The sequence below is a fragment of the Nuphar pumila genome, chromosome 2 (genome assembly GCF_984573655.1).
Source record: "Nuphar pumila chromosome 2, dmNupPumi1.hap1.1, whole genome shotgun sequence".
Lineage (NCBI taxonomy): Eukaryota > Viridiplantae > Streptophyta > Magnoliopsida > Nymphaeales > Nymphaeaceae > Nuphar > Nuphar pumila.
Window position 1 is genome coordinate 146628074 of NC_143250.1, and position 18357 is coordinate 146646430.

The 18357-nt window shown below is 38.8% G+C and overlaps 2 protein-coding genes across 2 annotated transcripts; one reads left to right on the top strand and one right to left on the bottom strand.

Moving 5' to 3' along the window:
- Positions 1–221: 221 nt before the first annotated feature.
- Positions 222–14251, top strand: LOC149847537 (uncharacterized). Its single transcript, XM_089994185.1, has 3 exons — positions 222–2787; positions 3834–4146; positions 13921–14251. The coding sequence occupies exons 1-3, from the start codon at positions 222–224 to the stop codon at positions 14060–14062; spliced, it is 3021 nt and encodes a 1006-aa protein (XP_089850311.1). The 3' UTR covers positions 14063–14251.
- Positions 10938–12246, bottom strand: LOC149847538 (uncharacterized). Its single transcript, XM_089997084.1, has 2 exons — positions 12005–12246; positions 10938–11182 (listed from the first exon to the last, which is right to left on the bottom strand). The coding sequence occupies exons 1-2, from the start codon at positions 12224–12226 to the stop codon at positions 11096–11098; spliced, it is 309 nt and encodes a 102-aa protein (XP_089853210.1). The 5' UTR covers positions 12227–12246; the 3' UTR covers positions 10938–11095.
- Positions 14252–18357: the final 4106 nt, after the last annotated feature.

Consider the following 18357-nt stretch of genomic DNA (forward strand, 5'->3'; position numbering starts at 1 on the left):
ACAAAAGGATAGTCTTCCTTTGAATATCCATACTCCCCCAATACACTGTCCTGTTGTAAAGGCCACATTCTATTGAAATTTCACAGATTCCTTTCTCTTTTCTCCCCTTAATATAATGACTCTTCCCTTGATCTCTAGTATTTGGGCTTCACTTCTTGTCAATTTTGATAGTGCCCACCAAATCACCATCACCGATTTCCACCTGAAAAAAGAAGAAAAGTATGGTTTCTGTTCTTGCTCTAGCATTCTTTCCCTTCCTTGTCACTTCTTGTTTTGCTTCACATTCAAATGCTGCTGCTGCTCTGCTGGCTCTAAAACATCAGTTTCTCAACCCCCACCCTGCATTGAACAGTTGGAATGAATCCAATCCTGCTTCAGTTTGTTCGTGGGTCGGAATCCAGTGCAAATTCGGCCGGGTGGTCTCTCTTGACATTTCAAATTACAATCTTTCAGGTTCTGTATCCTATAAAATATCTGTCTTGGATGGCCTAATCAACCTCTCTATTGCTGGAAATGGTTTCTCTGGCGAGATTCCTGCTGAAATCAGCTCACTTTCGGCACTGAGGTCGTTGAACATATCCAACAATGTGTTAAGTGGGACCATTGAGTGGGACTTCAGCAAATTGAAGAACTTGGAGGTTTTAGATGCTTATAACAACAATCTCACTGGATTTCTTCCTTTGGGTATTTCAAATTCTTCACATTTGAGGCACCTTGACCTTGGTGGAAATTATTTCCATGGAAGTATTCCTCCAACTTATGGTGGTTTCAGTGAATTGGAGTACCTGTCACTAGCAGGTAATGATCTAAGTGGAAGAATACCAGGTAAGTTGGGAAACTTAACAAATCTCAAACAACTCTATTTGGGTTATTTCAATGATTTTGAAGGCGGCATACCAACAGAGTTCGGTAGTTTGATCAATCTTGTTCATCTTGACCTTTCTAGCTGTGGGCTGGAAGGAGAGATCCCAGCCCAGTTGGGAAATTTACAATTTCTTGACACAACTTTTCTTCAGACCAATCTCCTCTCTGGTTGGATCCCGAGTCAGCTAGGAAACTTAACAAGATTAGTATCTCTCGACCTTTCAAACAATGCACTCACTGGTGAGATCCCCAAAGAGTTTCAAGATCTCAAAGAACTTAGCCTTCTCAATCTATTCATGAATAGATTGCATGGTTCAATACCTGATTTCATTGCTGAACTACCCAAGTTGGAAACTTTAGGCCTGTGGGAGAACAACTTCACAGGCTTGATCCCGGAGAAATTAGGCCAGAATGGGAAGCTTCAAAGGCTGGACCTGTCTACCAATAAGCTTACTGGTTTGATACCTGATAGTCTCTGTTCTGGTAATCAGCTGAGAGTATTGATTCTGTTGAACAACTTCCTATTTGGCCCAATACCAGAGAGCTTAGGTAGGTGTACAAGCCTTAGCAGAGTAAGAATGGGAGAGAATTACTTGAATGGGAGTATCCCTCCTGGTTTTCTTTACTTGCCTGAACTAACTCTAGTGGAGATGCAGAACAATTATCTGTATGGAGTTCTTTCTGAGAACAGCAACAGCACGATGAAGCCCCCGAAACTGGGTCAATTGAATCTCTCCAACAATTGCCTCTCTGGTCACCTGCCATCTTCTATTGCAAACTTCTCTTCTCTACAAATGCTCATCCTAAGAAACAATCGTTTTTCAGGGGAGATTCCAGCGGAAATTGGTGAATTAAGTCACGTACTAAAGATTGATTTCAGTAAGAACTACTTTTCAGGCATGATACCACCTGAAATTGGTAACTGCTATATGCTTAACTATCTAGACCTTAGTCAGAATCAGCTTAAAGGCCAAATTCCACCAGATATTTGCAGAATTCCAATCCTTAATTACCTAAATGTCTCACGCAACCAACTTGATCAGTCCATACCCCGATTAATCGAATCAATGAGAAGCCTCACTGTCGCTGATTTTTCTTTTAACAATTTCTCTGGCAAAGTACCAGAATCAGGCCAATTTGCATACTTCAATGCCACTTCCTTTGCTGGGAACCCCCTTCTATGCGGATCAGTCCTCAACCCGTGTAATTTCATGTCGCTCTCGGGCAAGCACTGTCATGTTGCCAGGTATTTCAAGTTCATGGTTGCACTTGGCCTGCTGTTCTGCTCGTTGGTCTTTGCAATCAGTGCCATTGTTGGAGCTAGAGCTATTAAAAGCAGCAATGGCCATAAATGGAATCTAACTGCATTCCAGAAACTTGATTTCAGTGTGGAGAACATATTTGACTGCCTAAAAGACTCGAACATAATTGGGAGAGGAGGGGCAGGAATTGTCTATTGTGGTACAATGCCCAATGGTGAACAGATAGCAGTAAAAAGACTAATGGGTATTGGGAATCAAAATGACCATGGGTTTACTGCTGAGATTCAAACCTTGGGTAACATCAGGCACAGGAACATAGTCAGATTGCTAGCATTCTGTTCTAACAGAGAGACCAACCTCCTAGTATATGAGTACATGGGGAATGGGAGCTTGGGTGAAGTCTTACATGGCAAAAGGGGTGCTTTTCTTGGGTGGGACTTGAGATGCAAGATTGCCATGGAATCAGCTCAAGGGCTAAGTTATCTCCATCATGACTGTTCACCCCTCATCATTCATAGAGATGTGAAATCCAACAACATACTTTTGGACTCAAACTATGAAGCCCATGTTGCAGATTTTGGGCTGGCAAAGTTTTTGCATGATGGCGACACACTGGAAAGCATGTCTGCAGTTGTTGGTTCATATGGCTACATCGCACCAGGTAATCTTTTTCCTCTTTTTTCTTTTTCCAATTTGATTGGATTTATTTTCTGATACGTTTGTGGGAAGACCAACTTCAACTTGGTTCATAACCTTACTATTTCTATCTTCATAATCAAAATAGGACAGATGTTTATGAACCATTAATGTTTCTAGCAGGAATTATGGAGTTCATGATATTGTTCTTCATTTTATTTAGATCTACCAGTAGTGGAAGTGTGGGATTCATGAATTTGGCCATCACATGATATAAAACACATTTGACATAGAGACCTTGCAGTTCATGACCTTGGTCACACTTCAAGTGATGGCAGAAAGTGCCTCTGTATCAAGGTGAACTCTTGGACGCAATCTCTTAGCCTGATATGCAGGACCCTGAAGGCTGCTGGAATTCATTAGTTACACCAAATAGAGAAAACACTTCAGTCTCAAACATTGGAAGTATGCATGTTGATGATCTCTTTCATGATTCAAGCGCTTTGTTGATTCAGTTTTTCAATAGAATTACGACTTATTACTATAGCGTAATGCCCCTTCTTACATTGGAACAAAAACCAAAGCGGTCATCTTTCTTCTATCGGAATTCAGGTCAACAGGATCAGGTCTTGGAACTCGAACCTGACAGACCAACCCTGTCATTAGCAGGTTTATAAAAAGCCGTGCTCTCTTCTGCAAATGATTTGAAAGTTAAGAGTCTGTTTTTGGGTCTTGGTGAAATCACTTCATATATTAGATATGCCCACCCTCTTTAGATATCACGATTTCCAAGATACCCTCTTGTTTACCTTTATTGATTGAGAACACATTACTTTTACAAACATCAAATTTGCATCTCACTGTTTCAGAAATCGCATTTTAATTGGTGTAAAAGACATTCAAGACATATGCTTTTATGGAAATTACCAGGAGTATGTTTGGCATCTACAACATCAATGTTTCTAGTTCATGAATTTGGTTATCACCAGAGTTTCTACTAGTTGTAAGAAAATTGAATTTCGTGAACTTGGTGATATTCAGTTTCTTGATTGATCTGGTTTGTTGATGCAGAATATGCATACACATTGAAGATCGATGAGAAGAGCGACGTCTATAGCTTCGGCGTCGTGCTTCTGGAGCTGATCACCGGGCATCGGCCAGTGGGGGAGTTTGGAGATGGTGTGGACATTGTCCAGTGGGCTAAGATGGCAACAAACTGTACCAAAGAACAAGTGATGCACATTGTTGATCCCAGGCTTGGGCAGGTACCACAGGAGGAAGCCATGCATATGTACTTCATTGCCATGCTATGCCTTCAAGAGCACAGTGTTGAGAGACCAACTATGAGAGAAGTGGTTCAAATGCTTTCAGAGCTCCCCACAAAGAGGGTTAACAGTTAGTGGACTTCCGCCAAATCATACTCAGAGACTTTGTTGCTGATTTACATGATTAATCAAGCAAAGCAACACTGATAGTGCAGTTAGTCTTCTGAGCTTACTTGGTTTTGCAAAATGGAGATGAATATGTATGTTGGGCTACAAAGTTGAGCCAAAATGGAACTCATGGCTCAAGAAGAGCAATGTAAGTTCAAGTTCAACCTACTTTGGTGTTTGTATCTTTACCACATCGGTAGGTTGACTTGCCGAACGAATAGAAAAATGAAGGGTTTGTGTGCTTCTATTTGTCTAGGTGTCTAGCTATTGTCTTATTTGGGATGAGGAGGAGAGCGTTCACCCAATAGGGTGGAGGAAGGCTTGAAGGGTTATTTACCTATTGTATAATATTATATTTGATGTTAGTAACATTATGTCTTCTGCCCAAAGAATTAGTTGCTGCGAATTATTGCAATATATATATATATATATATATATATATATATATATATATATAGAGAGAGAGAGAGAGACGAACTATAAACATCAACGTTACAAAAAAGGTTAGCAAACATTGAACCCGGCGGCAACGCAAAGACACATATAAAACCCATTACAAGTTGAATTCTAATCGGAATGCATATTGGTTGCTGCTATTGCTACCAGCAATCACTTGGATCGATAATAGCAGAGGAGCTTCTGGTCCAATCATGGGGTGCTACTTTGTGGTTGTAGCAAAAACTTGTTGGGCAAGTAACCGTGGATCCATCCCCCCGAACACATCGAAAATCGATTAAAATTTGAGATTCTAAACCAAACATCAGAAGGGAAAAGGGAATTTTCGAAGAGAAGATAAGCATACCATACCGAAATTGAAGACGAAGAGAAGTGGGGCATAAAATTGCTGTCAAAATAGTCGGGGAGAAAAATCAACCATCGGATTCCAACGGGGAGATTGATTGTGAATTGGTGATGGGCAACATATTCAGGGGAAGAGGAGAGGATGCACTTGGGAACCCTAGATACGAGGCCTCTCTCTCTCTCTCTCAAATCCATCGGATTTCATCTGCCGAGTAAATGTGTGTTGTGTGAGGCGGCTGAAGAATCTGCCTTTCACCTTTTTTGGGAGTGCTCTGTTTTTCAAAACATCTTTAAGGTGACTTGAAATAAGCCGGGGGTCAGCGTGCGCCAAGAATAGTTCGCCAATGATTTGTTGTGGGGTCCTCAACCAGTTCGTCATTGCAACAAATGGCGTATTATTTGGCGAACTTGGTTTCTCTCGTCATGGTGGGCCGTATGGATGACTCGCAACAACGCTATTTTTCGGCATATTCCGGCAGTGTTCAACAAAATGGTGAACCTTATTTTGGCGGACGTATACGCCATTCTCCGCATCAACATCCCTGATTTGCAACACCATCTGCCTCCAGGGACCATTCATGATCCAGGGTGATGCTCGTCGCCTAGTTGTATTTGCTTCTTGTTTCTTTCTTCCTTTTCTCCTTGCATCTCTACTTTTCTTTTTTTTCATTTTTTGGGGCTCCTTAGCATGTCTTGGGCCCGTGTTTGGTTATCCGGTAGGTTCAATGTTGGTTGAACCTGTTTTCGTATTCGTAATGTTGATGGTTATAGTTCATCTCTCTCTCTCTCTCTCTCTCTCTCTCTCTCTCTCTTTCTCTCTCTCTCCTGGATTTTATAATTTTGCTCGTCGCCGATTTCTTTTGTGCAAAGAACTCAGAAGTAGCCCACCTGACGTGTAACCCATTACAAAGGCCCACCCAATGTTTGTCGAAATTACAAAGAGCCTGCTAAAGTAGGTATCCCGACGTAGACATCGGGCCAGACCCGATAAGCCCGAGCTTAACCCTAAACTGCCGAAGTATGACCCGACTCTTGTGGTTTCGGGTCAAGTTCAAATCGAAACCTATCAATACAACTAATTATTGGACTGGGATGGGTCATGATCCATTTTGGTGCTGCTTTAGTCTTACTTGTGCTCAACTCATTTACTAATGGGGTTGAGTGAGACCCAAGGCCCAACTCTTTATGCGCCTTGACGGGGTGTTTGACTTCTTGTCTAAGCTTAGACATAACACATTGTTCTTATCTAGAACACATTGTCCGAAGTATATATAAAACAACAACAACTATGCCTTCATCCCAAAACAATTGGGGTCGGCGATATGAACCAAAAAAGAAAATCATTCTGGGTCTTCCACATGAATCCTTCTCCTCCAATCTTTTCTATCAAATGCCATGTCCTCGGTGAGGTTCAAAGCATTCATATCCTTTCCTATCACCTCCATCTATGTCTTCCTAGGCCTACCCCGACCTCTTTTAACTAATATATTTTCCCATTTCTCCATCCTTCTAACTGGAGCATCATTAGGCCTTCGTCGAATATGTCCAAACCACCGTAAACGATTCTCTCTCATTTTATTTTCAATGGGTGCAACGCCTACCTTCTTACGTATCTCCTCGTTCTGAATCTTATCTTTTATTGTATTTTCACACATCCATCTCAGCATACGCATCTCAGCTACACTCATTTTTTGAATATGATGTCTCTTGGTAGCCCAACATTCCGTACCATATAGTAAAGCGGGCCTAATAGTCATCCTATAAAACTTTCCCTTCAACCGCAATGGCATTCTACGATCGCACAACACTCCAGTTGCACTTTTCCATTTCATTCACCCAACCTTTATCCTATGATTTACATCTCCATCAATTTCTCCATACTTTTGAATGATAGATTCCAAATATTTGAAACAATCATCCACCAGTATTTCTTGCTCACCAAGCTTCACTACACTCCCATCACTACTTCGTTGTTTACTAATACGACATTCCATGTATTATGTCTTACTCTTACTCAACTTAAAACCTCTTGCTTCTAATGTCTGTCTCCATAATTCTAACTTAGCATTAACCCCAGCTGTAGACTCAGCAAACAACATACACCACGACACATTTTCTTGAATTGATCTCGTAAGCTCATCCATCACTATAGCACATAGGAAAGGGCTTAAAGCAGATCCTTGATATAACCCAACCGTTATAGGAAAATTGGTTGTCACCCCTCCACAAGTGCGGACATTGGTTACTACTCCTTCATACATATCCTTAATTATACTAATGTACTTGAGAGAAATACCTTTCTTCATCATTGTCCACCAGAGAACGTCCCTAGGTACTCTATCGTATGCCTTCTCCAAATCAATAAAAACCATATGCAAATCTTTGTTCCTCTCTCTATTTTTCTCAATAAGTTGTCTAAGACGATATATAGCTTCCATAGTTGATCTTCCAGGAATAAAACTAAATTGATTCTCCGATACCATGACAACCTTCCTCAACCTAGACTCAATCACCCTCTCCCAAAGTTTCATAGTATGACTCATGAGTTTTATACCACGATAGTTTGTGCAATCTTGTATATCACCCTTATTCTTATATAGAGGCACCAAAGTATTCTTCCTTAACTCATTAGGCATCTTATTTGTCCTCCAAATCTTGTTAAAAAGATTTGTCAACCATTCTAAACCTTTCTCTCCCAAGCATTTTCAAGCCTTGATAGGTATACCAAGTGGGTTAACTGCCCTTCTTGATTTCATTTTTTTCAAAGCCTTTGCAATTTCTTTTTTTGAATCTTGCCCATGAAGTCACGATTCATCTCATGAAAAGGAATGAAGAAGTCACCAAGATCTTGAGCATGACTTTCATTAAATAGCTTATCAAAATAATCTTTCCATCTGTCCTTAATCTCCTCATCTTTGACTAAAACCCTTTGTGTTTCATCTTTGATACATCTAACCATACCCAAATCCCTCGATTTCCTATCTCTCATCTTTGCAAGCCTATAAATATCCTTCTCGCCCTCTTTGGTATCCAACTTGTCATAAACCTCCTTATATACCTTATCCCTTGCGTTTCGAACTACTTTTTTAGCTTCTTTCTTCGCTATCATATACTTCTCCAAATTCTCATTATCACGACTCTTAGATTTCTATAACACTCTCTTTTAACCTTAATAGCTAATTTGACATCCTCGTTCCACCATGATGTATCTTTACCTAGCGGTGCACCGCCTTTAGACTCACCCAATACCTCCTTAGCCACCTTTCTCATGCCACCCGCTATCTTATTCCACATTGATTTTGAATCCTCCTCGAGACACCAATCAGCTTCCTTAACTACCTGTTCTACAAACATTCTTTGTTTAGCTCCTTTTAGTGCCCACCACTTAATTCTAGGATCTATCCTATGTCTATCCCTTTTGCGGCATTGTCTAATTCTAAGATCTAAAATTAAGACTCTATGTTGTGTAGCTACACTTTCTCCCGGTATAACCTTACAATCGATGCAACAACCCCTATCTCTCTTTCTAAGTAGGAAAAAATCTATCTGACTCGTATTAACCTCACTTTTAAATGTTACTAGGTGAGACTCCCTCTTCCTAAACCAAGTGTTTGCTAAGATCATATCATAGGACAAACCAAAATCTAAAATCCTTTCTTCACTTTTGTTTCTTTCTCCTATACCATAGGCTCCATGGATACTCTCAAATCCATCCCTACTAATGCCTGCATGCCCATTAAGGTGACCGCCAATGAAAAGCCTTTCTCCATAAGATATCACTTGTAGTACTCCATCTAGAGCTTTTCAAAATTGACGCTTAATGGAATCATCTAAACCTACTTGAAGTGCATAAACACTAATAATATTAATAATATCTGAACCTAATACTAATTTAATAAGTAAAATCCTATCACCCTTCCTACGAACCTCAACTACATTATCTATAAACTCATGACTCATAACAATCCCTACTCCATTCCTATTCCTATTCCTATTTATTCTTGTATACCAAATCTTATATCCCCAAGGTTCTATCACTTTTGCTTTCTCACCTACCCATTTGGTCTCTTGTAGACATAAAATATCAATATTTCTCATACACATAACATCTACTAACTCTACCAACTTACCAGTTAAAGATCCTATGTTCCAAGTGGCTAACCTAATTTTATGGTCTTAGACTAACTTCTTTACCCCCACCCGTCCAACAAAGTGAGGGAACCCTTGCCTATTTGACACCACACCCGGGCGCCGGTGTGATGCGTCGCTTCCAGGCGACAACCTAACAACCCTTGCCCATTTATCACTGCCTTCGGGCCTATAGAGTAAGTGTGTCGCTCAGTAGGGAACGCCCCAACGAAATTCTCATATTGGTTCATATTCATAGGGTATGACTAAGTTTTTATGCTGGCTGTCACAGGCCTACCGCAACCCTCCTCCTTTATTCGGGCTTGGGACCAGCAGTGTATAACTAAACAGTTATACACACGTCCGAAGTATATATATATATTGCAACCCAATTACTAAATATGGTGGATATTAAGAATAAAAAAAAAAAAGTGCAACCTCTTTAATAAATAAAAAAAATTATGTACAATGAAAAAAAATAGGGCTTCATTTGAAGGTTTCGCCTAGGGCCTCAACTTTTCTTGAGCCGCCGCTGAAAGAGATGGGTAAATATTGATTACTAATGAAGGTAAGGAGCTAATGAGCAAAAATCACTTTTTTCTTAAAAAAATTTCAATTTTTGGTAGATCAAATGTTATTGATGTGATCTATATAGTTTGTTTAGTAGAAAACTTGTTTTGAATCATGTGATTATAGTAAGTAGTTTGGTTTTTAAAGGGGTCAAAAAAATCAATGGCGCAAAATGGGTCAAAATTTTATAACTCAAAAGATCACATTTTTTACATCAGAAAAACATGATAAGCTTGTTCCTTAGCAAACAAACCATGTTGAACACATCTATATGGTTAGATTGAGTCGGTACAACTTGCACATATGATTTCCAACTCATTAGTTCCTTACCTCAAATATTTTTTCATATATATATATATAGAAAGAGAGAGAGAGAGAGAGAAATGGGTAGGTGCTAAATGAAATATGTTAATAATATATGCTAAATAGGTTTTTTTGTTCTTTTGATAAAAAAATTTTGCAGTTCTGACCTTATAAATGTGTTGAGCATGGTCAATTTACGAGGAATCCATACCTGGATCCTGTATTTTAGATGAAAAAAATGATATTTGGAGCCTAAAAATTTTATAAAGATTTTGGACCGTTGATTTTTTTAACCTTATAAAAACCTATCCATGCATCGGAATAGAATACTTCAAGAGTTGATCCCTATAAAATCAAGTACATAGATCACATCTGTACGGTCGGAATTTAAAAATAAAATAAAAAAATCCTAAAAAACTCATTTAGCATATTTCATTTAGCACCTACTCATTACTCTCTCTCTCTCTCTCTCTCTCTCTCTCTATATATATATATATATATATATATATATATATTTATTTATTGGCTACACTCTAAGTGCCGCCACTACAACAGAGCAGTAGATTAGCGACGACCACCTTCCGTCGCTAATCCGTCGCTAACATGGTTAGCGACGGATTAGCGACAACGCGGCGACAGTATGCTTACGTCGCGAATATTTCGACGCTAACTGGCGACGGAATAATTCCGTCGCCAAGTCCGTCGCTAATTGCGACGGAATAACGAGCGCTATATTCCGTCGCCAATCCGCCGGTACTAAACGGCGACCACGGCGTGGCGACGGATTTAATTCCGTCGCTAAGCCGTCGCTAGATTAATATGAATAGCGACAGAATCAGCCGTCGCTAATCCGTCGCAAAAACGAAAAAAAATCAAAAAAAAATTATTTAAAAATTAATTACGGAGAACTGTACAATTTATATTTCCTGTACAATTTATATTTCCTGTAAATAAAAAACAAACCACACAAAAAATTCATATAACAAGTATCTATAATAATTAATCGTTCCACCTTAAAACTAAGAAGTTTAATTATTTACAATTCAACAATTACAATTAGGAAAAATAAAAAAAATAGAACTTCTTCAACACAGTCCTCTAATCATCGCCAAGATTTTGTGCGTCTTCTTGTTCATTGTCTTTATCTGTCCCTTCAGCTCCACTACCCTGATTATCGCTAGCAGCCTACACAAGAAAAGAACAGTCAGTATTGATAAACAAAATATAATGAAATAAATTACACACTATATGTGATTCTATCATGTGCTCATGTGTGATCTAAGGCAATAAAAAAACTCTATATGTGATTCTATCATGCTCATATGTGTGCTAAGGCAGTCAAAAAATTGAATATGTGATTATAGCATGTTCATATGTGTTCTAAGGCATATAAAAAAACTCTATATGTGATTCTACCATGCTCAGATGTGCTTTAAGGCAAGCAAAAAACTATATATGTGATTCGATCATGCTCGTATGTGTGCTAAGGCAGTAAAAAAATTGAATATGTGAATATAGCATGCTCATATGTGCTCTAAGGCAGGCAAAGCCAAAAATTTTATATGTGATTCTATCATAAATGATATATAACATGTTCATATGTGTTCTAAGGCAGTTAAAAAACTCTATATGTTATTATAACATGTTCATATGTGTGCTAAGGCAGTCAAAAAACAGAATATGTGATTATAATATGCTCATATGTGTTCTTAGGCAGTAAAAAAACTGAATATGTGATTATAGCATGCTTATGTGTTCTAATGCAATCAAAAAAACTTTATATGTGATTCTATCATGCTCATATGTGCTCTAAGACAGACAAAAAGTTAAATATATATATATGTGATTCTATCATGCTCATATGTGTGCTAAGGCAGTAAAAAAATTGAATATGTGATTATAGCATGTTCATATGTGTTCTAAGGCATCTAAAAAAACTCTATATGTGATTCTACCATGCTCAGATGTGCTTTAAGATAGTCAAAAAAACTATATATGTGATTATACCTGAGAGGGACCTGGAATCGAAGATCCCCTATCCTGAACAGCGGCCTTGATCTCATTTCGGAGAAAGGGGGCGACGGTGTATTGGAAGTAGTTATTCAGTGATTCATTAATGATCTCGCGTACATCATCACCGGAAAGAATAGTCGGCTGCTTGGAGCTTATGTCGGCGCAAGAAGTTGGTGAGCCGTAACTGGAAGAACCAATAACTGGTGAAGTGTTCATATTACTCCCAAACCCGAACACGCGACCTTTTTTGGGTTCACCTGCTGCAGTCACCCATGCTGTAGGATCAAATGATGGATGCTGAGTAGCGTCTTCACCATATCGCTCTACCATTTGTTGCTCATATGCCTCCTACAAAATAATGTTTAAAGTATTCATTAATAATTAATGATAACATTATGATGACTTGCATATATATTGCAATGATTATTAATAGAATTAATACATACCGTTGTCGTTCTCGCCTTCTCTGATACGAAGACTCCCGTGGTCTTCCGTTTATGTGTTTCTACAAACACATCCTTATATGGTACACTGCCTCCTTTTTCTGCTTCCTGCGAAGTTAAATGACAAAAGATTTAGTACACAAATTTGCAACTATACTTATAAAATTAATATTATATATTGATGAGTTACCATTTTCTTTAGGTGGCTCCCAAATGTCTTAGATCCACCTGTGTGTAGATGGGCTTCGGGCATCTTCGATCGATTTTGTGAAGCCTTCGCAGAGCGATTTTTAAATGCATCTCCCGCCCACATATCGCACATTTCATCCCAGTAATCTCTCCTGATAGTAATAGGACCATGGCCCTTCCACAGTAATGGATCATCTACTACGCCAGATGTTTTTTTTGCTGCAGTCTTCATAGTGTGCAGCATGTCTGCAAATCGATTGGCAGCCACCTTTTGCCACACCTTCCTTGCATCATTTTCTTCCACCGTAGTTGCAAAGCGATTCGAAGCCTACAAATATTTTCAGAAAGTTAGTAGACATTGCTTAAATAAATTAAATATGAAACACATTAACTATGAGGAACAACTGTATACCATGAATGAGGACCACAATCTGTCTAATACCTCCTTTGGGTACTCTTTCCATTGAGCAACTGGTCCTGGTAGATGTTGAAGAAGTGAATTCCTAATCTCCCGTACTACTTCTTGTGGCTCAAACCTCGTGCTGCACATGAATTGTTACACAGTAAATATCAATATAAAATATTTAAAAGATATGCAATAATTGAAAACAAAATACTTACGGTCGATTATCGATATACACTATTCGAATGAGTCTTCTTGTGCCAGCCTGTGAAGACCCTGTTTCCTGTGTTGGTTGTTGACTTGTGCGATCAACTGGTGTAGGTGGGTCGTATACAGGCGCAACATCATCTGTAAAAAAATACACACCAAGTTCTCAGAATGTGCATTTGAACTAATCAAGCATCTAATTAGTTATATGATATACCTATCACAGGAGCCCGTGAAGATGAAGGTTGAGCCTGGCTACTACTAGATGAGCGACCACTATAACCTCCACGAACCATATTCTAACAAATAACATATGTCATACAATACATTCAAATAATTCACATCAAGTATTACAATGCATTCAAGTCATTCACATCAAGCATTGCAATGCATTCAAATAATTCAAATCATTGACATCAAGTATTGCACTAATTCAAATCATTCGTTAATTGCATAAATTATAATACATTCAGATAAATTACAATGCATTCGAATCATTCGTATCAAGTATTACAATACATTGAAATAAAATTTTTAATCATTCACACCAAGTATTGCAATACAACTCACATCAAGTATTACAATGCATTTAAATAGAGGTTTGTAGTATAAGATTTTTTTCACTAGCTTGAGAATTCTTCCTCGTCACTAGTTTGACTTTCTTCTTCTTCTTCTTCTTCTTCTTCTTCTTCTTCTTCTTCTTCTTCATTGTTTGCCCATCCACTTGGTACATCATTTGGATCACATTCCTCTATGAATGTTTCATCAGCTAATGGAGATATGACATGCATATCATGCGCAACATCGTGACCATAAGCGAAGTCACAGACATCATCTGATTGATAGTAATCACTGTCTTCAGCTAACTCATCTTCTTGTAACTGATCATACTCGGGGTATAGTTTGGATTTCACCTTGCAAACTGCCCACCATTCATTTCTATCTGACTTTTTTATACTCGGATATGAAGTATAATAAACTTGTTGAGCTTGCGAGGCTAATATGAATGGTTCATATGTTCCAAACCTGGATTTATAATTCACCTCCACAATGCCTGAAGCTTTGTCGAGTCTTGTTGCAGTTGGATCAAACCAATGACACTTGAATACCGTAACCCTGTTATTCATGCCTAAGTAAGTCAACTCTATTATTTCCTCTATAACACCGTAGTAATCATGTTCATTTTCACCGTAGCTGCTACCCTTGACACACACGCCACTATTTATCGTTGATTTGTTTATACCGTAGTCTTTTGTATGGAATCGATAACCATTTACGATATACCCGTTGTAGCATTGCACAACTTTGGTCAGACCATTTTCTAAATCACATATTCCTTGATCTTTAACATCACCATGGCGAACCTACGCACAGACATAAACAATTATTGTGATCACGATCAATTAAGTAACTTAGTGTTGTTTATAAGTACAAAATTTATGTTAGCTTCTTTACCAACTGTTTCAACCACTCCACAAACTTAGTTTCACGTTCTTTTTGTACTTCTGCATTAGTGAGATGTGAAACTTTGCTTTGCAACTCCAGATCAAATCGTCTGCAAACCACAAATACTTATATTACCGAGCCATGTATCCACATATAGAACATAAAAGGATTTATAATTGAGTTGCATATACATATACTTACTCGATGTATGGGTCGATCGCTGAACAATTAAAAAGAATATAGATGTGTGTTGCATCTTGCTCTCGATCTGTCAATAGCCTTGATCGGCAACTACCAAATGCATGCCCAAGTCGTTGAAATATCGACAGCTTGTCAGCTACAGTTACTTGTTCTCCATCATCGTTACGGGGCGGGCATGTGTAACGTGTTGAAATATGAGGTTCGAAGTACATAGATGAGAAATTTGAAATCTCTTCTAAAGTGTACGCCTCACAAATAGAGCCTTCTACTCTTGCTTTATTACGAACCTTTTTTTTTAGGTCGAACATGCATCTGACAAGAATATACATTTCAAATTTTAAATATCTGTCATTAAAGAGACAAATATAAAAAAACATATACCTTTCAAATGGGTACATCCATCGATATTGCACAGGGCCACCAACCCTTAGTTCATATGGCAAATGTATGATCAAATGTTCCATAACATCGAAAAATGCTGGCGTAAATATCTTTTCTAACAGACAAACAGTGGTGATGACAGAGTCCTCGAGATTCTTTACATCTGATACAATGACCTCCGATGCGCACAATGTTCTGAAAAATCCGCTCAACTCAGACAATACCCCCCATATAGGTTTGTCTAACATATCATGGAATGCTAGGGGTATCAATCGTTGCATAAAGATATGACAATCATGGCTCTTCAACCCATATAACTGTCCATCGTCAATCTTCACAGCCCGAGCAATGTTAGAGACATATCCATCTGGAAATCTCAGTTGTCTCAACCATTGACATACATGTTTTATTTGATCAGGTCCGAGCACGTACTTCGCCTTTGGTTTCAGTACTTTGCCATTATACTCTTTGAGTTCCAATTCTGGTCTTTTACATATTAATTTTAAATCCATACGGGCCTTCGAATTATCCTTCGTTTTTCCTTTAATATTCATTACTGTATTGAACACATTATCAAACACATTTTTCTCTACATGCATCACATCCAAATTATGTCGTATCAATAGGGTCGGCCAATACGGTAGTTCCCAAAAAATAGATTTTTTCGTCCAATTGTGTTCCTTCCCAAATCCACGGAAGGGTGTAGGACTGCGGGCATCTGTTAATACATCTGGAAAGTATCGCAATCTTCTTAAAATCTCTATGCCAGACAATCTTGAGGATGGACCTTCCATTTCAGTTGTGCCTGCTGTAAATGCATTCTTTTGACGTCGGAACGGATGATCGCTGGGTAGAAATCGATGATGGCAATCAAACCAGCAAGGCTTCCTTCCATGCCTCAATCTAAAAGCTTTGGAATCCTCCATGCAGTACGGACAAGCCAACCTCCCATGTGTGCTCCAACCAGATAACATACCATATGCAGGGAAGTCACTGATTGTCCATAGAACAGCGGCCTTCATGTTGAAATTTTGTTTTTTGTGGGCATCATACGTGGTAACACCGTCATCCCACAGTACTTTTAATTCATCAATCAATGGCCTTAGATATACATCAAGATTTTGGCCAGGTGAGGTCGGACCAGGGATCAACAGAGACAAGAAAAGATTTGGACGTTTCATACACAAGCTTGGTGGAAGGTTGTATGGAGTTACAAATACTGGCCAGCATGAGTATGGAGTTGATCTACCCCCAAATGGATTAAATCCATCTGTACATAGACCGAGTCTAACATTTCGCACTTCCATTGCGAAGTTCTGATGAGTATGATCAAAGTGCTTCCAAGCTTCAGCGTCAACAGGATGCGTGATCTTGTTTTCATCGTGTTGAACTTTATTTGCATGCCATCTCATGTGTTTAGCTGTCTTTGAAGACATATACAATCGCTGCAATCTAGGAGTGATAGGAAAATAGCGGAGCGACTTGTATGAAACTTCCTTTGATCTCGTGCTACCATTGCCTCTTGTCTTTGGCTTGAACCGAGGATGCCCACATGACGGGCATGATATGTCGTTTTCCTGCTCCTTGAAATACAACATGCAGTGATTTGGACAAGCATCAATCTTTTTGTAACCCATACCTAGAGCGTTGACCATAACTTTCGCACGATAGAAATTTTGTGGCAATTTCTCATCTTTAGGCAACATACTCTTCACAATCATGCACAAACGGTCAAAACATGATTGACTCAAATTATACTCGGACTTCAAATTCATTAGTTGAAGAACTGCAGACAAGATAGTGTGACTCTCACAACCGTTCCAAAGTGGCTCATCAACATCTTTAAGTAAATCATAAAATCTACTAGCTGCATCGTTTGGTGATTCTTCATCTACGGCAGTTCTTACATCACTAGAACTCATAGCAGAACTCAGTTCTGTTCCTGCAGCATCAAATATCAAATCCGTATATGGATTATCGTGCACCACATTCACCCGTGCATCAAAATCGTTTCTAAATTCTTCTCCATGAAACGTCCAGTTCTGATAATCACTCACAAAACCCTTCCTGTATAGGTGATGTCTAACGCCATGAGGTTCTACAAATCGATTATTCTTACAAATCTTGCAGGGACACCTAATCCGACCTGTGGGATCTACCGTACTGACACTTGCCATTGCAAATTCAATAAAACTGTCGACACCATCCATATATTCATGCGATAACTCATTGTCCACTATCCTACGGTACATCCATTCACGGTTTGCAGTCATTCTGTCGTATGATGTTACGAATAGTATCCTAACCAGTTAAAAGAGAACCATCAAAATGCTATGATGAAGAAAATATCAAATTTATCATGCAATATATGATGTCATACAATCACAAGAATTATGATGCATGCATTGATAACTTAATATTTTCATGTGCAAACTATTCATGACACGATACATTCATTTGAAGCATGCTTTCAGTATACAATTTCACATGGAAGACATAATCAAATTGAAAGTAACTACATGTAAGCATGGATACAATCACATCAAACATTGCAATACATCGAAATAATTCATATCAAACAAATGTCAAACATGTACCTGCAGCAAACACACTTCAATATCCCACTAACTACTACCACGCATAGCATGGACTCCGTACTCCAAAAATAAGAACACTTCCATATTCATACATTAAAATCATGCTCAGCATGATCTCCGAACTCCAACAAAGCAGTCCTAGATATCAACAACTAAGTGAGTGTGTGAACAATAAAGTGTTACATTCAATAAATTAAATAACATGTGATGCGCTTGCCTCACTTACTCACCACGGGTATTTACCCGATTTGCATTGTTTTTGTCACTTACTTACCACGGGTGGCGGGGCACAAGCGAGTTCCGTTGAGAAATCTGCACAAAAAAACAATTTTTTAAAATGAAGTCACCACGGAAAAAAAACTGTTCTGACAAGGGGTCGACTCCCCTGCTGTTCCGACAGGGGGTCGACCCCCTGCCCGGGTCGACCCCCTACCGGAAAGGCAAGGGGCAAGGGTCCTCTGCCGAAAAATGCAGGGGGTT